General features: G+C 46.1%; 1 protein-coding gene across 1 annotated transcript in view; it reads left to right on the forward strand.

Annotated features, from left to right (window-relative positions):
* LOC126285188 (translation initiation factor IF-2-like) overlaps positions 1-18,458 on the forward strand; it is a 63,712-nt gene that overhangs the window by 22,664 nt on the left and 22,590 nt on the right. Inside the window, exon 2 of the mRNA XM_049984495.1 lies at positions 2,273-2,636. Within this exon, the coding sequence (XP_049840452.1) occupies positions 2,273-2,636 (364 nt within the window). The remainder of the gene's footprint in view (positions 1-2,272; positions 2,637-18,458) is intronic.

Below are 18,458 nucleotides of genomic sequence, written 5' to 3' on the forward strand. Positions count from 1 at the left end.
GGGGTGTTTAGCTGTAGCCCATATCAGCACTCAGCACGTTCTCCATATCTCTCACTTACTGAAAAATCTCGTTATGGGATGCCGCGAGACAGGCATTTCACTTGTTGCGGCCACATGTAGTACGCATTGCTTCGCGCAGTGGAGAATTTCAAAACAGAGGCACGCCGGCGACCGAGGCGTTGCGAAGTAGGCAGGCACAGATGGCCTTGCTGACAACAGCACTCTACCAACAGGTTGACGCAAGGACGCACACAGACCGAGCGCCGAGCGAATCCTGGAGAGTGCTGAGTAAGGGGAAGTGAGGCCAGCACGCTACGTTACGCTGCAATATACCGCGGGAGTAATAACAAAAAGCTACCACCGGGGGTAAAAAACGTCCTTATGCCGGATATAAATAGTAGACCGCCGGCAGCAACAGACAGAAGCCATTAAGAAGCAGTTCGGACCTGAAGACGGACGTGGTCCATGTCTGAATGTTCGATCTTCGAAGGTGGCGATTCCGGAAGTCTGTTCCAGCTCGCAGGAGTCATCCGTTCGCCGCCCAATGTCAGCTCTGGAGGTCGACCCGAGTTCGTTTGGCACCATGGCTGACTAACTACAGCGAGAACTTCCAGCAGGACCGGCCGCAGCGCGGTCTTGGTCACAGGTGCCGCCGGCGACTGACGCCCGGACTACACGGCAACCCGGCCCCACGGCGCGTGGTCCGTTCATGACGGTACCTCGCGGACATCGCGACTGACGGCTTCTAAGCCGCCGGTGCGGCAGGCGTCAGCAGCTGACCTCACGGGGCGGCGAGCGGCGACGAGTTCACCTCAACCACAGGGCATCAGCGGAGCACTGGTGGCCTGAGGCTCCAGAGTGCGATCAGCGGCGCGCGTTGCTCACATTGTCGGAGAATCTACACAGCAGCAGCCAGGCGGAGGGTTCCGCAGGGCTGGGAAAGTTCAATAACTAATTGTAAAACTCCACACCGTCTCAGTCTTTGGCGCAACCACTGTGTCTGCTTCTAACAAGTGGTGCAGAAGTCGTAACACATTGCTCACCAGCCACTACGATTGATGGATTCTGGCACTACTGACCTTAGACAACACGGAATGACGTACTCGACCTACCATCCAAACTCAATTAGACTAGAGTCCCATCAGGTTGAGCTATTGTCGCTACCAGAGGTATTAGTTCTGAGTGCTAAACGTTTCACCCTAATTAAACTAATTTAAACTGCGGTTGAACAGGCATCGGAGAGCCTTGTGATACCACCGACTGCCGTCCAATCTTCATCACGTTAGGCGTCACTGGGTGTGGATCTGGAAAGGCATTGGTCAGCACACCATTCTCGGGCCGTTGTCGTGTTTTGCGACTGTAGCCGCTTCTCAGTCAAGTAGCTGCCAGTTTTACTTAGAAGGGCTGAGAGCGCCACACTTGCCAACAGGGCTCGGCAGACCCGGGCAATCAGCCATACAAGTGCTAGTCAAGGCCGCCAGTGCTTAAGTTTCTTCTTCAGTAGCGCTACAGCCCTTGGTGAGCCTTGGCTTCTTCAACAATCTTTCTCCACACTTCTCGGTTATTTGCTGCTCTTTTCCACCCCCGGACTCCCATATTGGTGATATCCATTATTACCTCGCCGATCCATCTTCTAGGTCTGCCTTTTCGCCTAACTGAATGGATCATGCCTTTCATGATTTTCTCTGGAATTCTATCCTCTGCCATTCTCTCCAAGTGTCCTACCAATCGTATTAGCTGTCATTTAACAAATTTTACTGTATCCCTGCCTTGTATTAAGTCTTTTAATTCGGCCTTGTAGCGTATTCTCCAGCCTTCTTCCTCCCTTATTGGCCCATAGATTTTGCGTAGTATTTTCCACTCAATGGATGTTAGTGCATTTTTATCGTGATTTGCGCGCTTAACTTTGGTGATCTCAAAACAAGAGATGGTCCGTAGCTCGTGGTCGTGCGGCAGCGTTCTCGCTTCCCACGCCCGGGTTCCCGGGTTCGATCATGGCGGAGTGCGGGATTTTCTCTGGGTAGATCTAAGTTCTAGGGGACTGATGACCACAGATGTTAAGTCCCATAGTGCTCAGAGCCAAAAGGAGAGATGTTAAAACGGCGGTGTTACCACTTCACACTCTATGTATCCCAACATTATCTACAGTTTTATTTTGATTTGTTCTTTTTCCGCCACTTATAAGTATAGCGAATAAAAATTCGTTATTTGCTATGATGCCTGCCGTCGCAGTTTTAACTGTCGGCAGTGTGTTCGGGGTGTCCTGTCGTAGCTACCTGACCCTGTGAACGTGCTTCGCGAACAGCAGCCGGATACAAAGGCAGCCGCGCAAAGAGGCGGATCGGCCTTGGGAGAGATGATGGATCGGCCCGTTGCGTGCGCGTTAATCCCGACTGCGGGCGAGGCGCCCCCGCGGCGCGTGCGGATTGCCGCTGCCTCTGCCGCCGCTGCCGGCGGCCCACGGGACGGGGGAGGCGCTGATCGGCCTGCGGGGACGCCAGGCGACGCGACGCTCTCCGGCCGGAAAATTAATCAGGAAGCGGCGCGGCGCCCCGGGCCGTTTGCGTCCTCCCGCGGGGGCCCTGCAGGTGCCGCCAAGATTGCCGCCGCTTACCGCGTGCGTCACCGGCGGGGCAGTACATGTCCGCCTGCTACATCTACATCTACCCCCACACTGTGCAAACCACTGTAAAGTGCAAGGCAAATCGTACCTTCCACTGTTCCGCGTTCTAGGGTTTCTTCCCAAACCTTTGGCGTATGGTTGGTGGGCAAGATGACTGCTTAAAAACCTCTGTGCGCTGACGCGAAGCCGAGGTTGTTGGGAAAGTAAGAAGTAAGATTGGGTTTAACATCCCGTCGACACCGAGATAATTAAAGACAGAGTGAAAGATCAGATTGTGTGAAGGGAGGGGAAGGAAATCGGCTGTGCCCTTTCAAAGGAACTACAGCGTTCCAAATGATTCAAATAGCTCTGAGCACCATGGGACTTAACTTCTGACGTCATCAATCGAACTTAGAACTACTTAAACATAAGTAAGGACACCACACACATCAATGCCCGGGGCAGGATTCGAACCTGCGACCGTAGTGGTCGCGCGGCTCCAGACTGTAGCGCCTAGAACCGCTCGGCCACCCCGACCGGCTAACTACAGCGGCATTTGCCTGGAACTATTTAGGGAAATAAAGGAAAAACCTAAATTCGTAAATCTAGATGGGCCGGCGCATGATTGGTGGGATGGGAGAGGGGGGGGGGGGGGGGGGAAGAGAAGTGTAGGAGTAATATGGGTCACGACCAACAAAGGTAAAATAAAGGCAATGAAATGTTGCGTCTATCGAGACGTGACGGTTGAATGTTTGTCAGCTGCCCACTAGGTGCCGAGGTGCTATTCCAATACAGCTGGAGAGCCTCTGCAATGCTGTTCGAGTTCAAATACCAAACGGGCTCAGGCGTCAATGGGAATTTGGATTGAGGAAGGAGATGTTATGCTAACCGGGGACCTAGAAACGACGGAGAGGCTCCGTCCCCGCCGCTTCCGCAGTGGTCTGCAACCCCACGACGACTACCGCAGTCCACCCCTCCGACGCCCCACACCAAACCCAGGGTTATTGTGCTGTTCGGCCCCCGGTGGACGCCCCAGGGAACGTCTCACACCAGACTCCTATATTTGCCTGGTAGAGTAATGGTGGTGTACGCGTACGTCGAGAACTTGCTTGCGCAGCAATCACCGTCATAGTGTATCTGAGACGGAATGCGTGGAACCAGCTCGCATTCGCCGAGGCAGATGGGAAACCGCCTAAAAACCATCCACAGACTGGCCGGCTCACCGGATCTCGACACAAATCCGCCGGGCGGATTCGTGCCGGGGACAAGGCGCTCCTTCCCGCCCGGAAAGCCGTGCGTTAGACTTCACGGCCAACAGAGCGGGCAGGAAAGAGGTGTACTAGGGTAGTCCGTACAGCTGTACAAATCCACTGGTGTAGTGGTCGGAGCATCTGCCTCGTGAGCAGATGATCCGGGTTTCGGCAAGAAATGGCACACAACCATCAGTCGCAGAGCCATTAATTTTTATTATTCTCGCCGATATAAATTTCGGCAATAAATAGCCGTCTGCAGTGCATTGGAGCTACAATTCAACGGATTCGTGGCAATACATTTCACCATGTGTTCTTACAGGTGTAGAGGCAGAAGCAAACTGCCTAGACACCTGTAACAACGTATGGTAACATCTACTCCCGCGGCCGGCCGCAGAGGGTGTGCGGTTCTACGCGCTACAGTGTGGAACCGAGCGACTGCTACGGTCGCAGGTTCGAATCCTGCCTCGGGCATGGATGTGTGTGATGTCCTTAGGTTAGTTATGTTTAAGTAGTTCTAAGTTCTAGGGGACTGATGACCTCTGATGTTAAGTCCCATAGTGCTCGGAGCCATTTGAACCATTCTACTGCCGCGAGGCTGTTGAATAGTAAGTCAAATGCACTGAAGATGGCTATTTATAGCCGAAATCTATTTTTGCAAGAAAAAAATCCTAATTGGATTGCGACTGATTGCTCTGTGCCTCTCCTTCCTTATAGTCTACAGTCACTGTGCACAACGGTTCTGCATGGAATCAGAGTTGGTCACTCGTGTTCCAATCGTGGCCTTGTTACTAATTTTCATTCCTCGCTCCAGTCTGAATGTATACACTACAGATGTTTGAGACTTGGAAAGTCTCTTGAACCATATAGTTTCAGGAATGGAATGTAGTCGTATTAAACACCGTTACTGAGGGAATTACATTAGGAACTATGACACTAAAAGGAAATCAGTTTGGTTTATTTGGACAGCACAGTAACTAAGGATCGCCGAACTAAGGGAGGAAATAAAACGTAGACTGGTAGTAACAAGACAATCATTTTCAAAAACAGGTGCCTTCATTCCTTGCTTCATCTATCTGTCTGGTCATCGACAGTCTGTTGTAACACCACTTCACAAGTAGTACTGATCATTCGATTTCTTTCTTTCTCCTGTCAATGTTTTACATTCATACAACGGTGTTTAACAAATATTAAGTTCGGTAACAAAAGACAATCCTGGGATATTGTTCCTAGATTTTGGTTGTGCGAGGTCGTGAAACACGCTATATAGCTTTCGTGATACTGACAAATAGGTACAAAGACGCTCAAGAACGTCCAGTTCTCACGACAGATCTGTGGCCGACTATTGTTATAAGGTAATATTGAATCATCCTTAGTTAACGTGATAAGAATATCGGCTAGCAGATTGGACGGTTCGAGAAGTGAGATCTGAAGGAGGTGGAGGTTTCGTGTTGAGTTTGTGAAAAATCCGTAAAGTTAAAAAGTTGTTGGCGCGATTGAGCCGGGATGGTAAACGTTCACAAGGTTTTTTGAGGAAGTCATGCAGTCAGAGACCCTCAGTTGCCGAGTAGGAGGTTATCTTAGGCTTATGAGATATTAAAAGCGGTGAGGCGCGATAACAAATCAACTACCGGGCTTACTTACGCATTATTAAGATGATAATCAGTTCTTCAACAAACATTAATATATTAAGGCATTTTAATATAAGTCTCTTTATCATTGCTTATCCACACTGAAGAGCCAAAGAAACTGGTACACCTGCCTAATATCGTGTAGGTTCCCAGCGATCACCCAGAAGTGCGGCAACGCGACGTGGAGTGGACTCGATTCATGTCTGAAGTAGCGCTGGAGGGAATTCACGCTATGAATCCTGATCGGCTGTCCATAAATCCGCAAGAGTACGACGGGGTGGAGATCTCTTCTGAACAGCACGTTGCAAGCCACACAAATATGCTGGGGTGTGTGTGTTTGAACTAAGAAGAGTGTTGCTGAAGCCGGGGAAAGCACAATGGATGTGAATGGATGCAGGTGATCCTGTTAGAGTCGTATCTAGACGTATCAGGGGTCCAATATCACTCTAACTGCAGCCTCCCCACACCATTACAGAGCCTCTAACAGCTTGAACAATCCCCTGTTGACATGCAGGGTAAATGGATTCACTAGGTTGTCTCCATTTCCGTATACGTCCATCCTCTCCATACAACGTGAAACGAGACTCGTCCGACCAGGAAACTAGTTTCCAGTCATCAACAGTCCAGTAACGGTGTTGTCGGACGCAGGAATAGAGTAAGGCTATGTGCCATGGGGTCGCTGACACTTGCTGAAGGCCAAGCATTGAAATCTGCAGCAATTTGCGGAAGGGCTGCACTTATCAAGTTGAACGATTCCCTTCAGTCGCTGTTGGCCCTGTTCTTGCAGGATGTTTTCAGCCACAGTGATGTCTGAGATTTGATGTTTTGCTATACACCTGATATTCACGGTATACTCGTGAAGTGTTCGTACGGGAAAATCCCCACATTATCACTACCTCGGAGAAGCTGTGTCCCATCGCTCATGCGCCGACTGTAACACCACGTTCAGTCTCACTTAAAATTTGATGACCTGACATTGTAGCTGCACTAACCGATCTAGCAGCTACCCCAGTGTCTTGCTGTCTCATGTAGGCGTTGTCGACTGCAGCCGTATTCTGCCTGTTTACATACCTGTGTATTTGAAAACACATGCCTATACCAGTTTCTCTGGCGCTTCAGTGTATAAATCAGTTTGATAGCTTTTACAGTAACCGGTAGAGTATCTTGCTGTTATCAATGTAGGAAAGTAGAATCTGCGTGAAGTTCATAAAATCAGATCGTGTATATTTTCTAAAATGGTCAGCTTGGTATTAGGCCAAGCACAAAAATAAACGCGTCATTCGTGTAAAACCGAGACTGGTGACACAAAGTAATGGAAGTGATGGAAGAAACGAAATTTGTAGAAAGCTGTGTGTCTCTGACTTGTTCATCCAATAAGTGTCTCCTTATATTGTAGTCAGGACTCAAGCCAAAATACCCAATTAACGAACGTGTGGAACAGTCGACAAATGTCACTATATTACTCGTGGATACTTCCCAAGACGCACACAGTCGTGGAAGTGTTTCTGCGCGTTACGCTTCATCGGAAAAATTATGTTTGGTGTTACGAGAAAGCAAAATGGAAGTTGAAACAATACCTAAAGGAGCTAACCAAACTCTTGTGTGGCCTATGGATGAATGTCATCCTTCTGTTTGAGTTTGTTAAGAAGTTGGACAATCACGTGTGCCCTGCTTCAGTATCATTCTCTAGTCAAGATTGTATCGTAGTCGTAACGACTTATGAGAAAGAGGTAAGTTCATCCTCGTAAATTCTTAAGGCGAACTGAAATGCAAGACAGTAAAATACACACGTTGGTCATCTATTGGAAGATTATGTTGTAAGTCTTAGAAACTCTCTTTGACTGTTTTGCTTTGTGCAAAATACGTTTTTTTTACTTACTCTAAATGTTGATGTTATTCAGCATGTGCTGTTGCTGCAGTGCTGATGAACGCGCTGTTCTGTCTCTTACTGCACGCACTATCTTCTATCACATTAAACTGTTCAGTGTCATATAATGCTGGTAACGATGGGTGTCTCTCTCACATCTGCATCTGCATATATACTCCGCTAGCTACCAAGCCGCTGTGTGGCGGAGGGCATATTTCGCGCCAAAGTCATATTCCCCCCTCTCTTCCACTCGCGGATCTCACGAGGGGAAAACGACTGAACGCCTCAGTACGAGCTCTAATTTTCCTTATCTTTGAATGGTAATCATTGCGTGATTTGAAAGTTGGTGGAAATAATACATGCTCTACATCCTCAGCGAAGATCGGACTTCAGAATTTAGTGAGCAGCCACTTCCGTTTAGCGCGTCGTCTATCTGCAAGTGTGTCCCACTTCAAACTTTCTATGAGATTTGTAATGCTCTCGCGATATCTAAATGTAACCCTCACGAATCTCGCCGCTCGTCTTTCGACTTTCTCAATCTCTTGAATCAGACCCAAGTGGTAAGGGTCCCATACAGACGAACAATACTCTAAGAGTGGACGAACTAACGTATTGTAAACAATTTCCTTTGTAGCATCGCTTCTGGATTCTAGCAATAAACTGCAATCTAGAGTTCGCCTTACCTTTTACTTGTGTAATCTGATCATTCCATTTGAGATCATTTCGAATAGTCACACCCAAATACTTGACGTATGTTACCGCTTCCAAAGACGGGGCATTTATTTTGTAGTCGTACATTATTGGGGATTTTCGTCTTGCTATACGCAGTAGGCTACACTTACCAATACTGCGAGATAACTGCCATCCATGACAACACGCATTTATTTTCTGCAAATCCTCTTTGATTTGTTCACAACTTTCATGTCATACTACTTTCCTGTAGACTACAGCATCATCGGCAAACAGTCTAATGCTGCTGTCAGTACCATCAACCAGATCGTTTCTGTAAATCGTAAAAAGCTACGGAATAGTCCAAACAAATACAGCTCATCACTTCTTTCATACGACGCCCAGCATCGACGGAAAGCGCCCTTTGTTCCCAATTACAAACAAAATGATTTTTATATCAGAATTTTACGAGCCCACCACATAGAGCAGCACCAAATTAGTCTAGCGGGGTTATTAGTTTCATCGATGTGTATTAACAGTAGCAGTAAAATACGGGTAATAATCAGTAGTCGAGCAGAGACTGAGTAGCGCTTCTCCAAGGTATTAGCAGTCACTGTGGGACAGGCGGTGCTGTCGCCGCTGGTTATTCTTCGTGTTTTGCTCTTCGTAACGGGAAACAAACTGACGCATTTCATTGACGGTGAGCTTCGCATGAAAGATGCGATGTTCATTATTTATTTAAACTGACTCGTGCTACACAATGCAAAAACGAAATTGCAAATATCTGCCGACACACCAGACAAAATGCACCTGATGACTCTTAAGAGAGACACGTGGTGCATTTATAAATGGTACAACTAACATTTACGGGTGACAGATCATGTCCTTGGCAACAATTTTTGTTAGAGACAAACTGTCGACTGACGCTTCCCAGGCAAGCTAAGCGTCGTTTAAGACTGATTATGCCCCTGAGATGCGGCAGAGCGCAGACAGTCTGCAACATTCATGTGCAATCAGTATGTGTCGCCTATCAATAGTCATTCACTCTGTGTTAAAGACAGTTGCCCAGGCTATCTTAAAGTGTCTTATTCGCTTCTGAAGTATCTCCCTCCACTTAGGAACACCCACTTTTCTAGTTTTCTTGTAAAAAAATCACTCTATCAACTTACTGGGGTAGGTAATATGCTGTACATCTGGTTAACGGACCATGCTTGTTTAGTGAAATCTCTTCCTACTGTGTTCGACGAATATTAAACGAGGCGTTGCGTCGCTAGGAAGCTTCGGTTAACATTTTGTATCTGACAAAAGTTTCTCCCCATGAAATGATATGCCACCCCTAGACATCAGTTCCAAAGCCTTTGAAACCTCCTGTGTGTGTTTTTACAGGGCGATTACTTGCATACTGACATATTTTAATAAAGTCGCTCTGTGCGTATCTTCCGCAGAAAATGAGCGTTAATAAACGGAAGTTTGGTAACGCTGCAATTGCATGTATGGCAGAGTACCTTCATTAATTAGTATGAGGTTGTGCAGCTTAGTGGAGTGGATAGAGTCTTGCATTGGAATATTCGGATCAGAAGGCTCGATTCGGGTCTATGTGTATTTTCTTTTTATGTGCTAAGTCTCATCTGCCAGTTAATGCTGCAGTATATAATGTTTCTTAAGCGATTCATATCATAAGACTACAGTTTTTGTAACGCTAAACATAACAGCTGTGGGTCAGATACGTAAGAACTATTTATGATGGATAATAATCAGTTACGGAATGTAATATGTATCCTTAATGTATCAACATTGATAAAGTATATAGTTATTTTTCGTTCCGTGGTAGATTCTTTACTTCACGAAAGAAAAATTCCGACATCAGCTGCGATCGAGCATTGATATCAGTCCAATGGCAGCAAGTGAAAAATTTGTGCCGGACCGATACTAGATCCAGAATTTCCTACTTATCACGAGCCGTTGCCTTAAGCAATTCGACTATCCGAGGACGCCCCCGTCCAACCCAAATTTCCAGATGTTGTGCATTACTTACATAGTATCCCCTGTCCATCATCTTCATGGCCTGCTGTCTCACCTGATTCACGTAAGAGATCGAATGAAGAGTGTGTCCGCACTGAAGGTGTCACTATTTGTCTTCGAGGCACATATGTGTGGTATCTGTTCTTTCTCACATGTCCGAAAGAACAAACACCACACATGCAAATTAAACGAACAAACAACATCCGAACAGGCTAGAAGGCTCAATGATACCGACCGTGTATGTGCGTGCGTGTGCATGTGCGTGTGTGTGTGTGTGTGTGTGTGTGTGTGTGTATGTGTGTGTATTTCTCAGTGTAGTTGTAGTTCTTGTCCTCAGCTGAAAATTGTTTTCAGTGTTACAAGCAGAACAACCACTTCACCACCAGTACAGCAAGAGCACGTGTAGAATCATATCAATGCACATAACAAGTTGTAAAACAAATACTGTGGTCAGATCAGTTTGTAACGCACACACACTATAGCAGAATATGTTTGTTGAAAGTACTGCATAGATCTGAAAACTTGAGTGTATTTCAAACTACGGATGGTACCTTCATAAATTTGTACGAATCGCATCCCACAACACGAATACTGTCTTTATTCAGTAGCATATAGGCGGTCCGAACCAAAAAAATGATTAAACATTACCGCCGAAACGTTTATGGTTGAAAAATGAAAAAACTAAGTTTTACTGGAGGTGGAATTTTTTTGTTTGTCTGGTTAACCACTACCCACTGCCCAGTCACATTAATGCGATTACTCGTCAAAATCCTGAAAAGCCACCTTTTGCAGCATGGATCACTGAGGGACGTGCATGAGGAGAGTCAGGTTCTGGAACGTGCCGCGTGGGATGTGGACCCATGCCGCCTGCAGCGCCGTGACCAGCTGCACTTCCTCTCTCCGTTAAGGATCCAAGGTGAGAACAGGCTGCTCGATGTGATCCAACAGATTCTCTATTGGGTTTAAATCTGGCGAGTTTGGTGCCCGGGGAAGAACGATAAACTCATCCTGCTGCTCTTCGAACCTCGCACGTACATTGTGATAAGTGACACGTTGCATTGACCTGCTGGCAGATGCCACCATGCCGAGGAAAGCCAACTGTATATAGAAATGGGCATGGACCGCAAGGGTAGATGCATAATTGTGTCGATCTATTGTGCCTTCCAGAATGACGAGGTCACCCAGGGAACGCAACGAAAGTATTCTGCAGACCGTAATGCTTCCTCTTCTGCCGTGGACTACCGACGATTGCAGCAGGGTGTTGCTTTTAGACGTTTCACGCCGTACACGTCAACGGGCATCTGTCCGATGGAGCATAAAACGTGATCATATGACAAGGCTGCCTGCCGCCACTATGTGGACGTTCAGATGCGGTACTGGCGTGAAAATGCCCGCTTCGTTGTCGATGAACGGCAGTCACCATGCGTGCGTGAACCAGGTGCCTACTGCGGAGGTCCATATGCAACAATGTTCGATGAACGGTCGTTGACAAGACACTGTTGACAGCCCCTTGGTTCATGTGCACACTCAGTTGCTCTAGTTGTTCGTCTATTCACCTGAACACATTTCCGCCACCGTCGTTCACCCCTGTCATCTATGGACCATGGTCCACCACACTTGCCTCGGCGACGGTTTTGGATACGGTTATTTTGCCATGCACTATATACAGGGTCGTTATAAATAAAGTTAAATTTTCAAAACGCTGTAGAAATAAGGCTACTGGTCAGAATGACGTCAAATTGGAATGGAATTTTATCGGATAATGGGGAAAACTTATGGCAGAAGAAAAAAATAGTGTGAAAATTGACCAATAGATGGCGCTGCAAGTGTCAGATTACGTAAACGAAAACACCTCTCACGCGCACGACCCACTGAAGTTGGCATAAACACGTCGGGTACACAGTTTTCCCTCCTTTCGCGTCTGCGACGTTCGCCATGACTGTCTCAATGGAGCATCGCGCTCTGCTTGTAAAGGTGTATTACGAGAATTTTTTGGAAATTTATGGTAAGGTTTTATGGGACCCAACTGCAGAGGTCACCGGTTCCTAAGCCCACACACTACTTAGACTATGCACAACACCCGCACACCCATGCCCGAGGGAAGACTCGAACCTCCGAGGGGGGGAGGGGGGGGGGGAGCCACACGGACCGGCTGTACTACAAGAGTGATGACTGCAGAAGTTCTGGACACTGAGGGTTTGAAAAAAAAAGGCGTTGGTCCAACGACTACCGTGGGTCTGGAGAAAATGATTCAGAAATTTGAAAAGACGGTTTCTTTTGGTGTGCAACCTGTTAGAGGGAGGCAACGAATTGATTCGACGTCAGTGGAAGCTGTGGTTACAGCAATGTAGGAGGAGACGAATGGTGGTGTGCAAATTTGTAGTGCACTGAGAATTGCCCGAACGGAAATACCCTCGAGTACGGTGAGTAAAATCTTATGAAATATCTTTCTTTGCAATCCATTCAAAATTACTCACATTAACAAGTTGCTTCCAGTTGACCTGCCAGCAAGAGAGACCTTTTTCTTAGAATTTCTTGCTCGTATGGAAGTGGACAACGACTGGCCGTGGAAGATTTTGTGGACAGACGAAGCCCGTTTCCATGTGACAGGTGCTTCCGGTTCTGTTACCTTTACCGTTTTATGAGTGTCATTTGTGCAACCACGTCATTCAAGCTCTCCAACAGCGTGTACGTATGGATCGGATCATTTTCATGCAAGATGGCTCACCTCCGCACATTGCAAATCCCGTTGAGCAGCCGCTGAAGCGCCACTTCGGAAATGCTAGGATTACCAGCCGCCATGTCCCTACAGCCTGGCCATCCCGATCACCTGACCTTAATCCGTGTGACGCCTGGCTGTGGTGCTGTTTGAAAGATGTTGTGTTCAGTGTTCCGACTGCAGACTTAGCTGCATTGAAGGCACGCATTGCGCAACGCATTCTGAACGTGACCACGGAAACACTTAGATCAGTTGTGGAACATGCTGTTTCTCGATTTCAGCTTGTTGCAGAAAACGGTGGACAGCATACTGAACATGTTTTGCGTCAGTCACACGGAATAATCCGATTTGAATTTGATTGATGCTTTTTTCGGCTTCAGGATAGTTAAAAACAGAAGTGATTGATGCTTTTTCTGCGGATTTTGGCCGCAGGACAATTAAAAAACCGATGTGAGTCATGTTTTTTTATGCGGATTTTGGTAGCAGGCCATACGTTTTTGCGCTTCTCCGATAATATTGCGTTGCAATTTGATGTCATTCTGACCAGTTCTGTTATTTCTGACAGCTGTTTGAAAGTTTATTTAATTATAATTGCGCTTTACTTTAACCACGGCGGCACGCGAATGGTTTACTGTTTTAGGCGTTTCGGGAAGACTTTCACTCTTGGCCATTTCGTTTTGGACGTCAGATAAATCGCTCCATTTCCACATTATGACAACAACTGCACTGTGTTCCGCGTCCTCCCCCCCCCCCCCCCTTCCACCTCCCTCCTCCCCCGCCCACACACTTTATATACCCTCCACAGCCAAGCTCTGCCACTTGGCGTCTGTTACTGTATATTGACATCAAACATAGATGGTGGTCACATTAATGTGACTGGCCCGTATAATTTTATCTCATACAAAACGAAGATCAAAATATTCTTTCTTCCCAACTCACAGTCATCTCTTTCCTTTCTTCCCTTCATCTAATCCCTTCCTTAGTAACATCTCTACAACTCCCTCTCCCTACTTCTCCCCCCCCCCCTCTCTCTCTCTCTCTCTCACACACACACACACACACACACACACACACACACACTCTCTCTCTCTCTTCCTCCCACTCTCCTTCTCACTCTTCCTCTCTGCAAGTTACTGAGTGAGTGCCTGTATGACTGAGTATCAGGAAGAGGAACGGAGGGAGGGAGGGAGGGAGAGAGAGAGGACGGAGGTGACAGGGATGGGAACTGTAGACTGCTGTGTTCTTGATCGTAATCACGCTTTTGCTATTAGCAATGGGTCGAGCTACATTTTCCAATCACTACTGCCGACGCGTGGGACATTCGACGCGGTTGCCGTGAAGTTTCGCACCGCGGGACCCTCGTCAGGGAGCAAATCGTGGCGTCGCACAGTAGCCAACTAGGCGCGCAGCCGGCGGAGACGGACGCGCCTCGGCGTGGCGCGGCCATGTTTTGTCGACTGACGCCGGTGGCTATCGGAAACTGGCGCGTGCCTCGAATCGCAATCGAGCTTCAAGCCGATAGCCCCTCGCACTGCGCCTACCGGGGAGCTCGGCCCTGCTGCAGGGTTCGCGGTATAAAACTCTGGCGTAGGCCACCCGCAGTATGAACTCCGTACCGCACTTATTAACCAAAGTATTGTCGTATAGGGGTAAGAAACGAAGCTTATGAATGATTTCACGATTTATTAGTACGAAGACCACAATACGTAATCTTGCATGGAAAGTCGCTGACAAACGTAGTTCTAACTTCACGCGTGCCCCAGGGAAGTATATTGAGAATGTTGTTGTTCACACTACGTATGGCTCAAATGGCTCTGAGCAGTATGGGACTTAACATCTGAGGTCGTCAGTCCCCTAGAACTTAGAAGTACTTAAACCTAACTAACAGCAAAACATCACACACATCCATGCCTGAGGCAGTATTCGAACCTGCTACTGCAGCAGTCACGCGGTTCCGGACTGAAGCGCCTGGAACCGCCCGGCCACCGCGGCCAGCTCACACTGCGCATCCACGATCTTGAAGACATTATCAATAGCGAACTCAGACTTCCTGCTAATGATAAAGTTGTCTAAAATGTAGTCTTATCATAAAAAAGCTCCAAAAATATTCCGTTAAGTCTTGATAAGATTTCAAAGTGATGGAGAAATTGGCACATTACCTTAAATTTTCAGAAATGTAGAACTGTTCACATAACAAAACGGCATATCGTTTGATTACACCGTTTAGAATTCACTACTTGAATCATTCATTTCACACAAATATGTGGTTGTAACAATTTCTAGTGATGTGAAATGCAGTGATCACATAGACTCAGTCACAGGTTAAGCAGACGTGTGTCTACTGGTAGCATGCTGCGAAAATGTAGTCAGTGTACAGAGGAGACTACTTATGAAATACACTTCAGTCCCATCCTCGGAGATGGTCCAAGTCTGTGGGTCCCATACCAGATAGAACTAACAGGGGGATACACAGCGTTTACAAAGACGCGTAGCTCGAATGGTCACTGGTTTTATGGACTCATGAAAAATATTGCAGAATCTGAAGTGGCAGATTCTTCTATCTTGATGCCAATAATCTCGTGAAAACCTACTTACGAAGTTTCAGAAACCAGTATGACGTGAAAGTTTAGAGATATTCCTTGTCCCTGTACGTATAGCTCACGGAGGGAGCGCAAAGACAAAATTAGGCTATTTAGATCGAGCGTAGGGGCACTTAATCATACTTCCCACTCTCCACGTGCGAATTGGGGGGGGGGGGGGAGGGGCGGGGGAGGAAGAACCTTAATGTGTCGTACTACGTGAAGTTCCCTTATCTTGCACTTCACGGCATTTCGCAGAGAGCACATAGCGTAAACGATAACTGTTTACAACGTACCACAGTAGTACAAAGGAGGTCGAGACGAACAGTTTAATATAAGAGACCTGTAATCTATCAGGGTGGGGAACTATCTAAAAATGACCTTCAAAAAAATGACCAAAGCTATATTCTCTCACTCTCTTATCGCAAATTATTAGTCCTAGAGAGAAAAGGAATTGGAACTCTTTTGTAGGAGATTTAATGTTGTTTCGTTTCGTGCTGTGATACGTTTTCGCTAGAGCCGCAGTTTTCCAGTAATTTGAGAATAAGTACAAACGTGACCTTCAAACGCACACCTACAGCAATACCCTCTCAACACCCCATCCAAACACGATTTTTAGTATGACGTTCATGGCACTTCCTCTTACCACTGTACAAACAATTACGCCTACACTAATTATTCCCAAATCCGACGTTTTATGGTGTTAATTGACTGGACTACTACATCACCAGCTTAGTCACGCACTTGCAAATTTTAAAACTGACGTTTGTGTAAATGTTGTCTCAAAATTTTGTGAGGAAAAATTAAGTTACATAGTTTCTTTTGTCTAGCCTTCTTACTACGGAGCTACCCTGCTTGTAAGGGTTAAGTACTGATACAATGGTAATCGTAATTAGTTTTGAAGAATGTTTACGAAAGTCTTTTTTTTCGTTACCGTCACGCGAACGTCAACGCAACACGCAAATAAGTTGGAGACGTAACATTTCAGTCAAGCATGACCAGCAAGGTCGAATACGGAAAATACGTCATGTAGTTGCTAATTTTTTCACGGTGGTAGGAGAGAAGTATGAGAGACTGCCATGAAAAACACAGTAAACGTCGTGACCGTTGGGGGCAAGTGTGGAGAGTCGCGCTGCTTTAAATACCATTTTTATAATATTTTCCTTGAATAACTCGAAATCCACGGCCTCTAGCAGAAACTATTTTTCCTACAAAAAGGTCCATCCATTTTTTCTCTAGGACTAACAGTTTGCACGCGAGAGGATATTGGAAATATTGCGCTAGATGTAAGCACCGTAGCTTAGGTGGTTTATTTTTATTTATTTATTTATTTTTGCCAGTTTGAGATAGTTTCTCAACTTCATAAACCACACGTGTCCTGCATCAAATCGTTCTTCTCGACTTCCTCCACCTTTATATATAAAAGACTCCTTGCCCATTGTCACAGTTGGATGTTTGCTTCGAAACGAAAAAGATAAACATAACTGCCACATATGCACTATCGTATCTGATACGTTGTGAATAAAGCGGATGGTGCGTGGCACTAGGGAAGTCTGGAGTAGTTTTACCTAGCCTATAGTGCCGGTCGTTGTTGATGATCGATGCCCCATTCCTGAAAAGGAATTTTCTTTAATAATACTGGAACGCAGGAAGACAAGTAGTTGTAGTTGACATACGTTAAGCTGCGATTTATAAAACTAAATGTTCGACACTGGTACACCGCCTTCCCAAAAAGCAGGATAGATACAGATGAAAAATTTTAGAATACATTCCCGGTACTCTCTCTTCAATAGCGTTTTTAATTCGCCAAAGGACTTCTCGAAGTGCAACTTGATACCATGGCCTCAGTTAACGGAGGACATACGCTGAGTTGTCATCGCATCAGAAGAGCGTATCTGTTATTTTTATTGATTTCTGTTGTTTATGACGTCACTATGCGGTAACCTCCTCATATAGTTTACGCTGCTAAATGAGAATATACAGTCATCAAAGAAGACAGTGAATGTCTTTCGAAAACCAACTTCAACGCTGAAGCCCTTATGATGAAGCTGTGCTTCTAAGTGCGCAGTGGAAGCCGGCCCGTGTGGTCGTGCGATTCTAGGCACTTCAGTCTGGAACCGCGTGACCGCTACGGTCGCAGGTTCGAATCCAGCCTCGGACATGGATGTGTGTGATGTCCTTAGGTTAGTTAGGTTTAAGTAGTTCTAAGTTCTAGGGGGCTGATGACCACAGATGTTAAGTCCCTTAGTGCTCAGAGCCATTTTTTTTTTTTTTTTTTTTGCACAGTGGAGAAGCAAAAACGCTGTTGAAATGACTGTAGACGGACTTTATGGAAAGTTTCTCCTTTATTTCACTGTCACGACTTTCCAAATAGGAAAAATGGCTATCTTGAGAAATGAATGGGAGTGGTTTTCAGTTAACTAAGAATACGTCATGATGCCGTGACCCATAGCTGCTGTCTCATTACAAAGACAAGCCACCACTCGACGATTACAGTGCACGAGTCACTGTATACAACTTTGTAACGCAATTTATTTTATCTGATGACATGAGAGCTGTCTACAAGTGATTCAAGGCATAGAGTGCGTTGCTTGCGACGTACAGACGTTGCACAATATATGCTACCAAATATCCGTACTGAAACACACTAGAGTGATTAATTTATTCAGCAGATGAGCGTATCTGTACGTTACGCCTTCACTGCCCCTGAGAGTAAAACGAGCAGTTGAAGTATCGACCCCATATACAGGCACATCGTGAATCACCTACAATTTGTATCGCTGATGTTGCGCAAACGGAAAGTGCTATTGATGTGCGCTTTTCACACAATGGACTGCTAGTCAGCGGCTCGTATTGTTACGCTATCTACGTATTGTAATAACACTTACAAACTGTATTTTTCGTTCAAACATATACTTTTTCAAATGGAACAAGACTATCGACGTTAACACACTTAAAGCAGGGTAAATTAGAATTTCAGTGGTGTTTGTTGCAGGATTGTAGTTTAGGTCGTTTACGAGATATCGTATTTTGGAAAGGTCGCTAACCCAAGTTTGAACAATACCTGTGGAAGCACACACTAAGAATAACACAAATGAATATACTAGTTATGCGGATTC

This window comes from Schistocerca gregaria, chromosome 8 (assembly GCF_023897955.1).
Source record: "Schistocerca gregaria isolate iqSchGreg1 chromosome 8, iqSchGreg1.2, whole genome shotgun sequence".
NCBI lineage: Eukaryota > Metazoa > Arthropoda > Insecta > Orthoptera > Acrididae > Schistocerca > Schistocerca gregaria.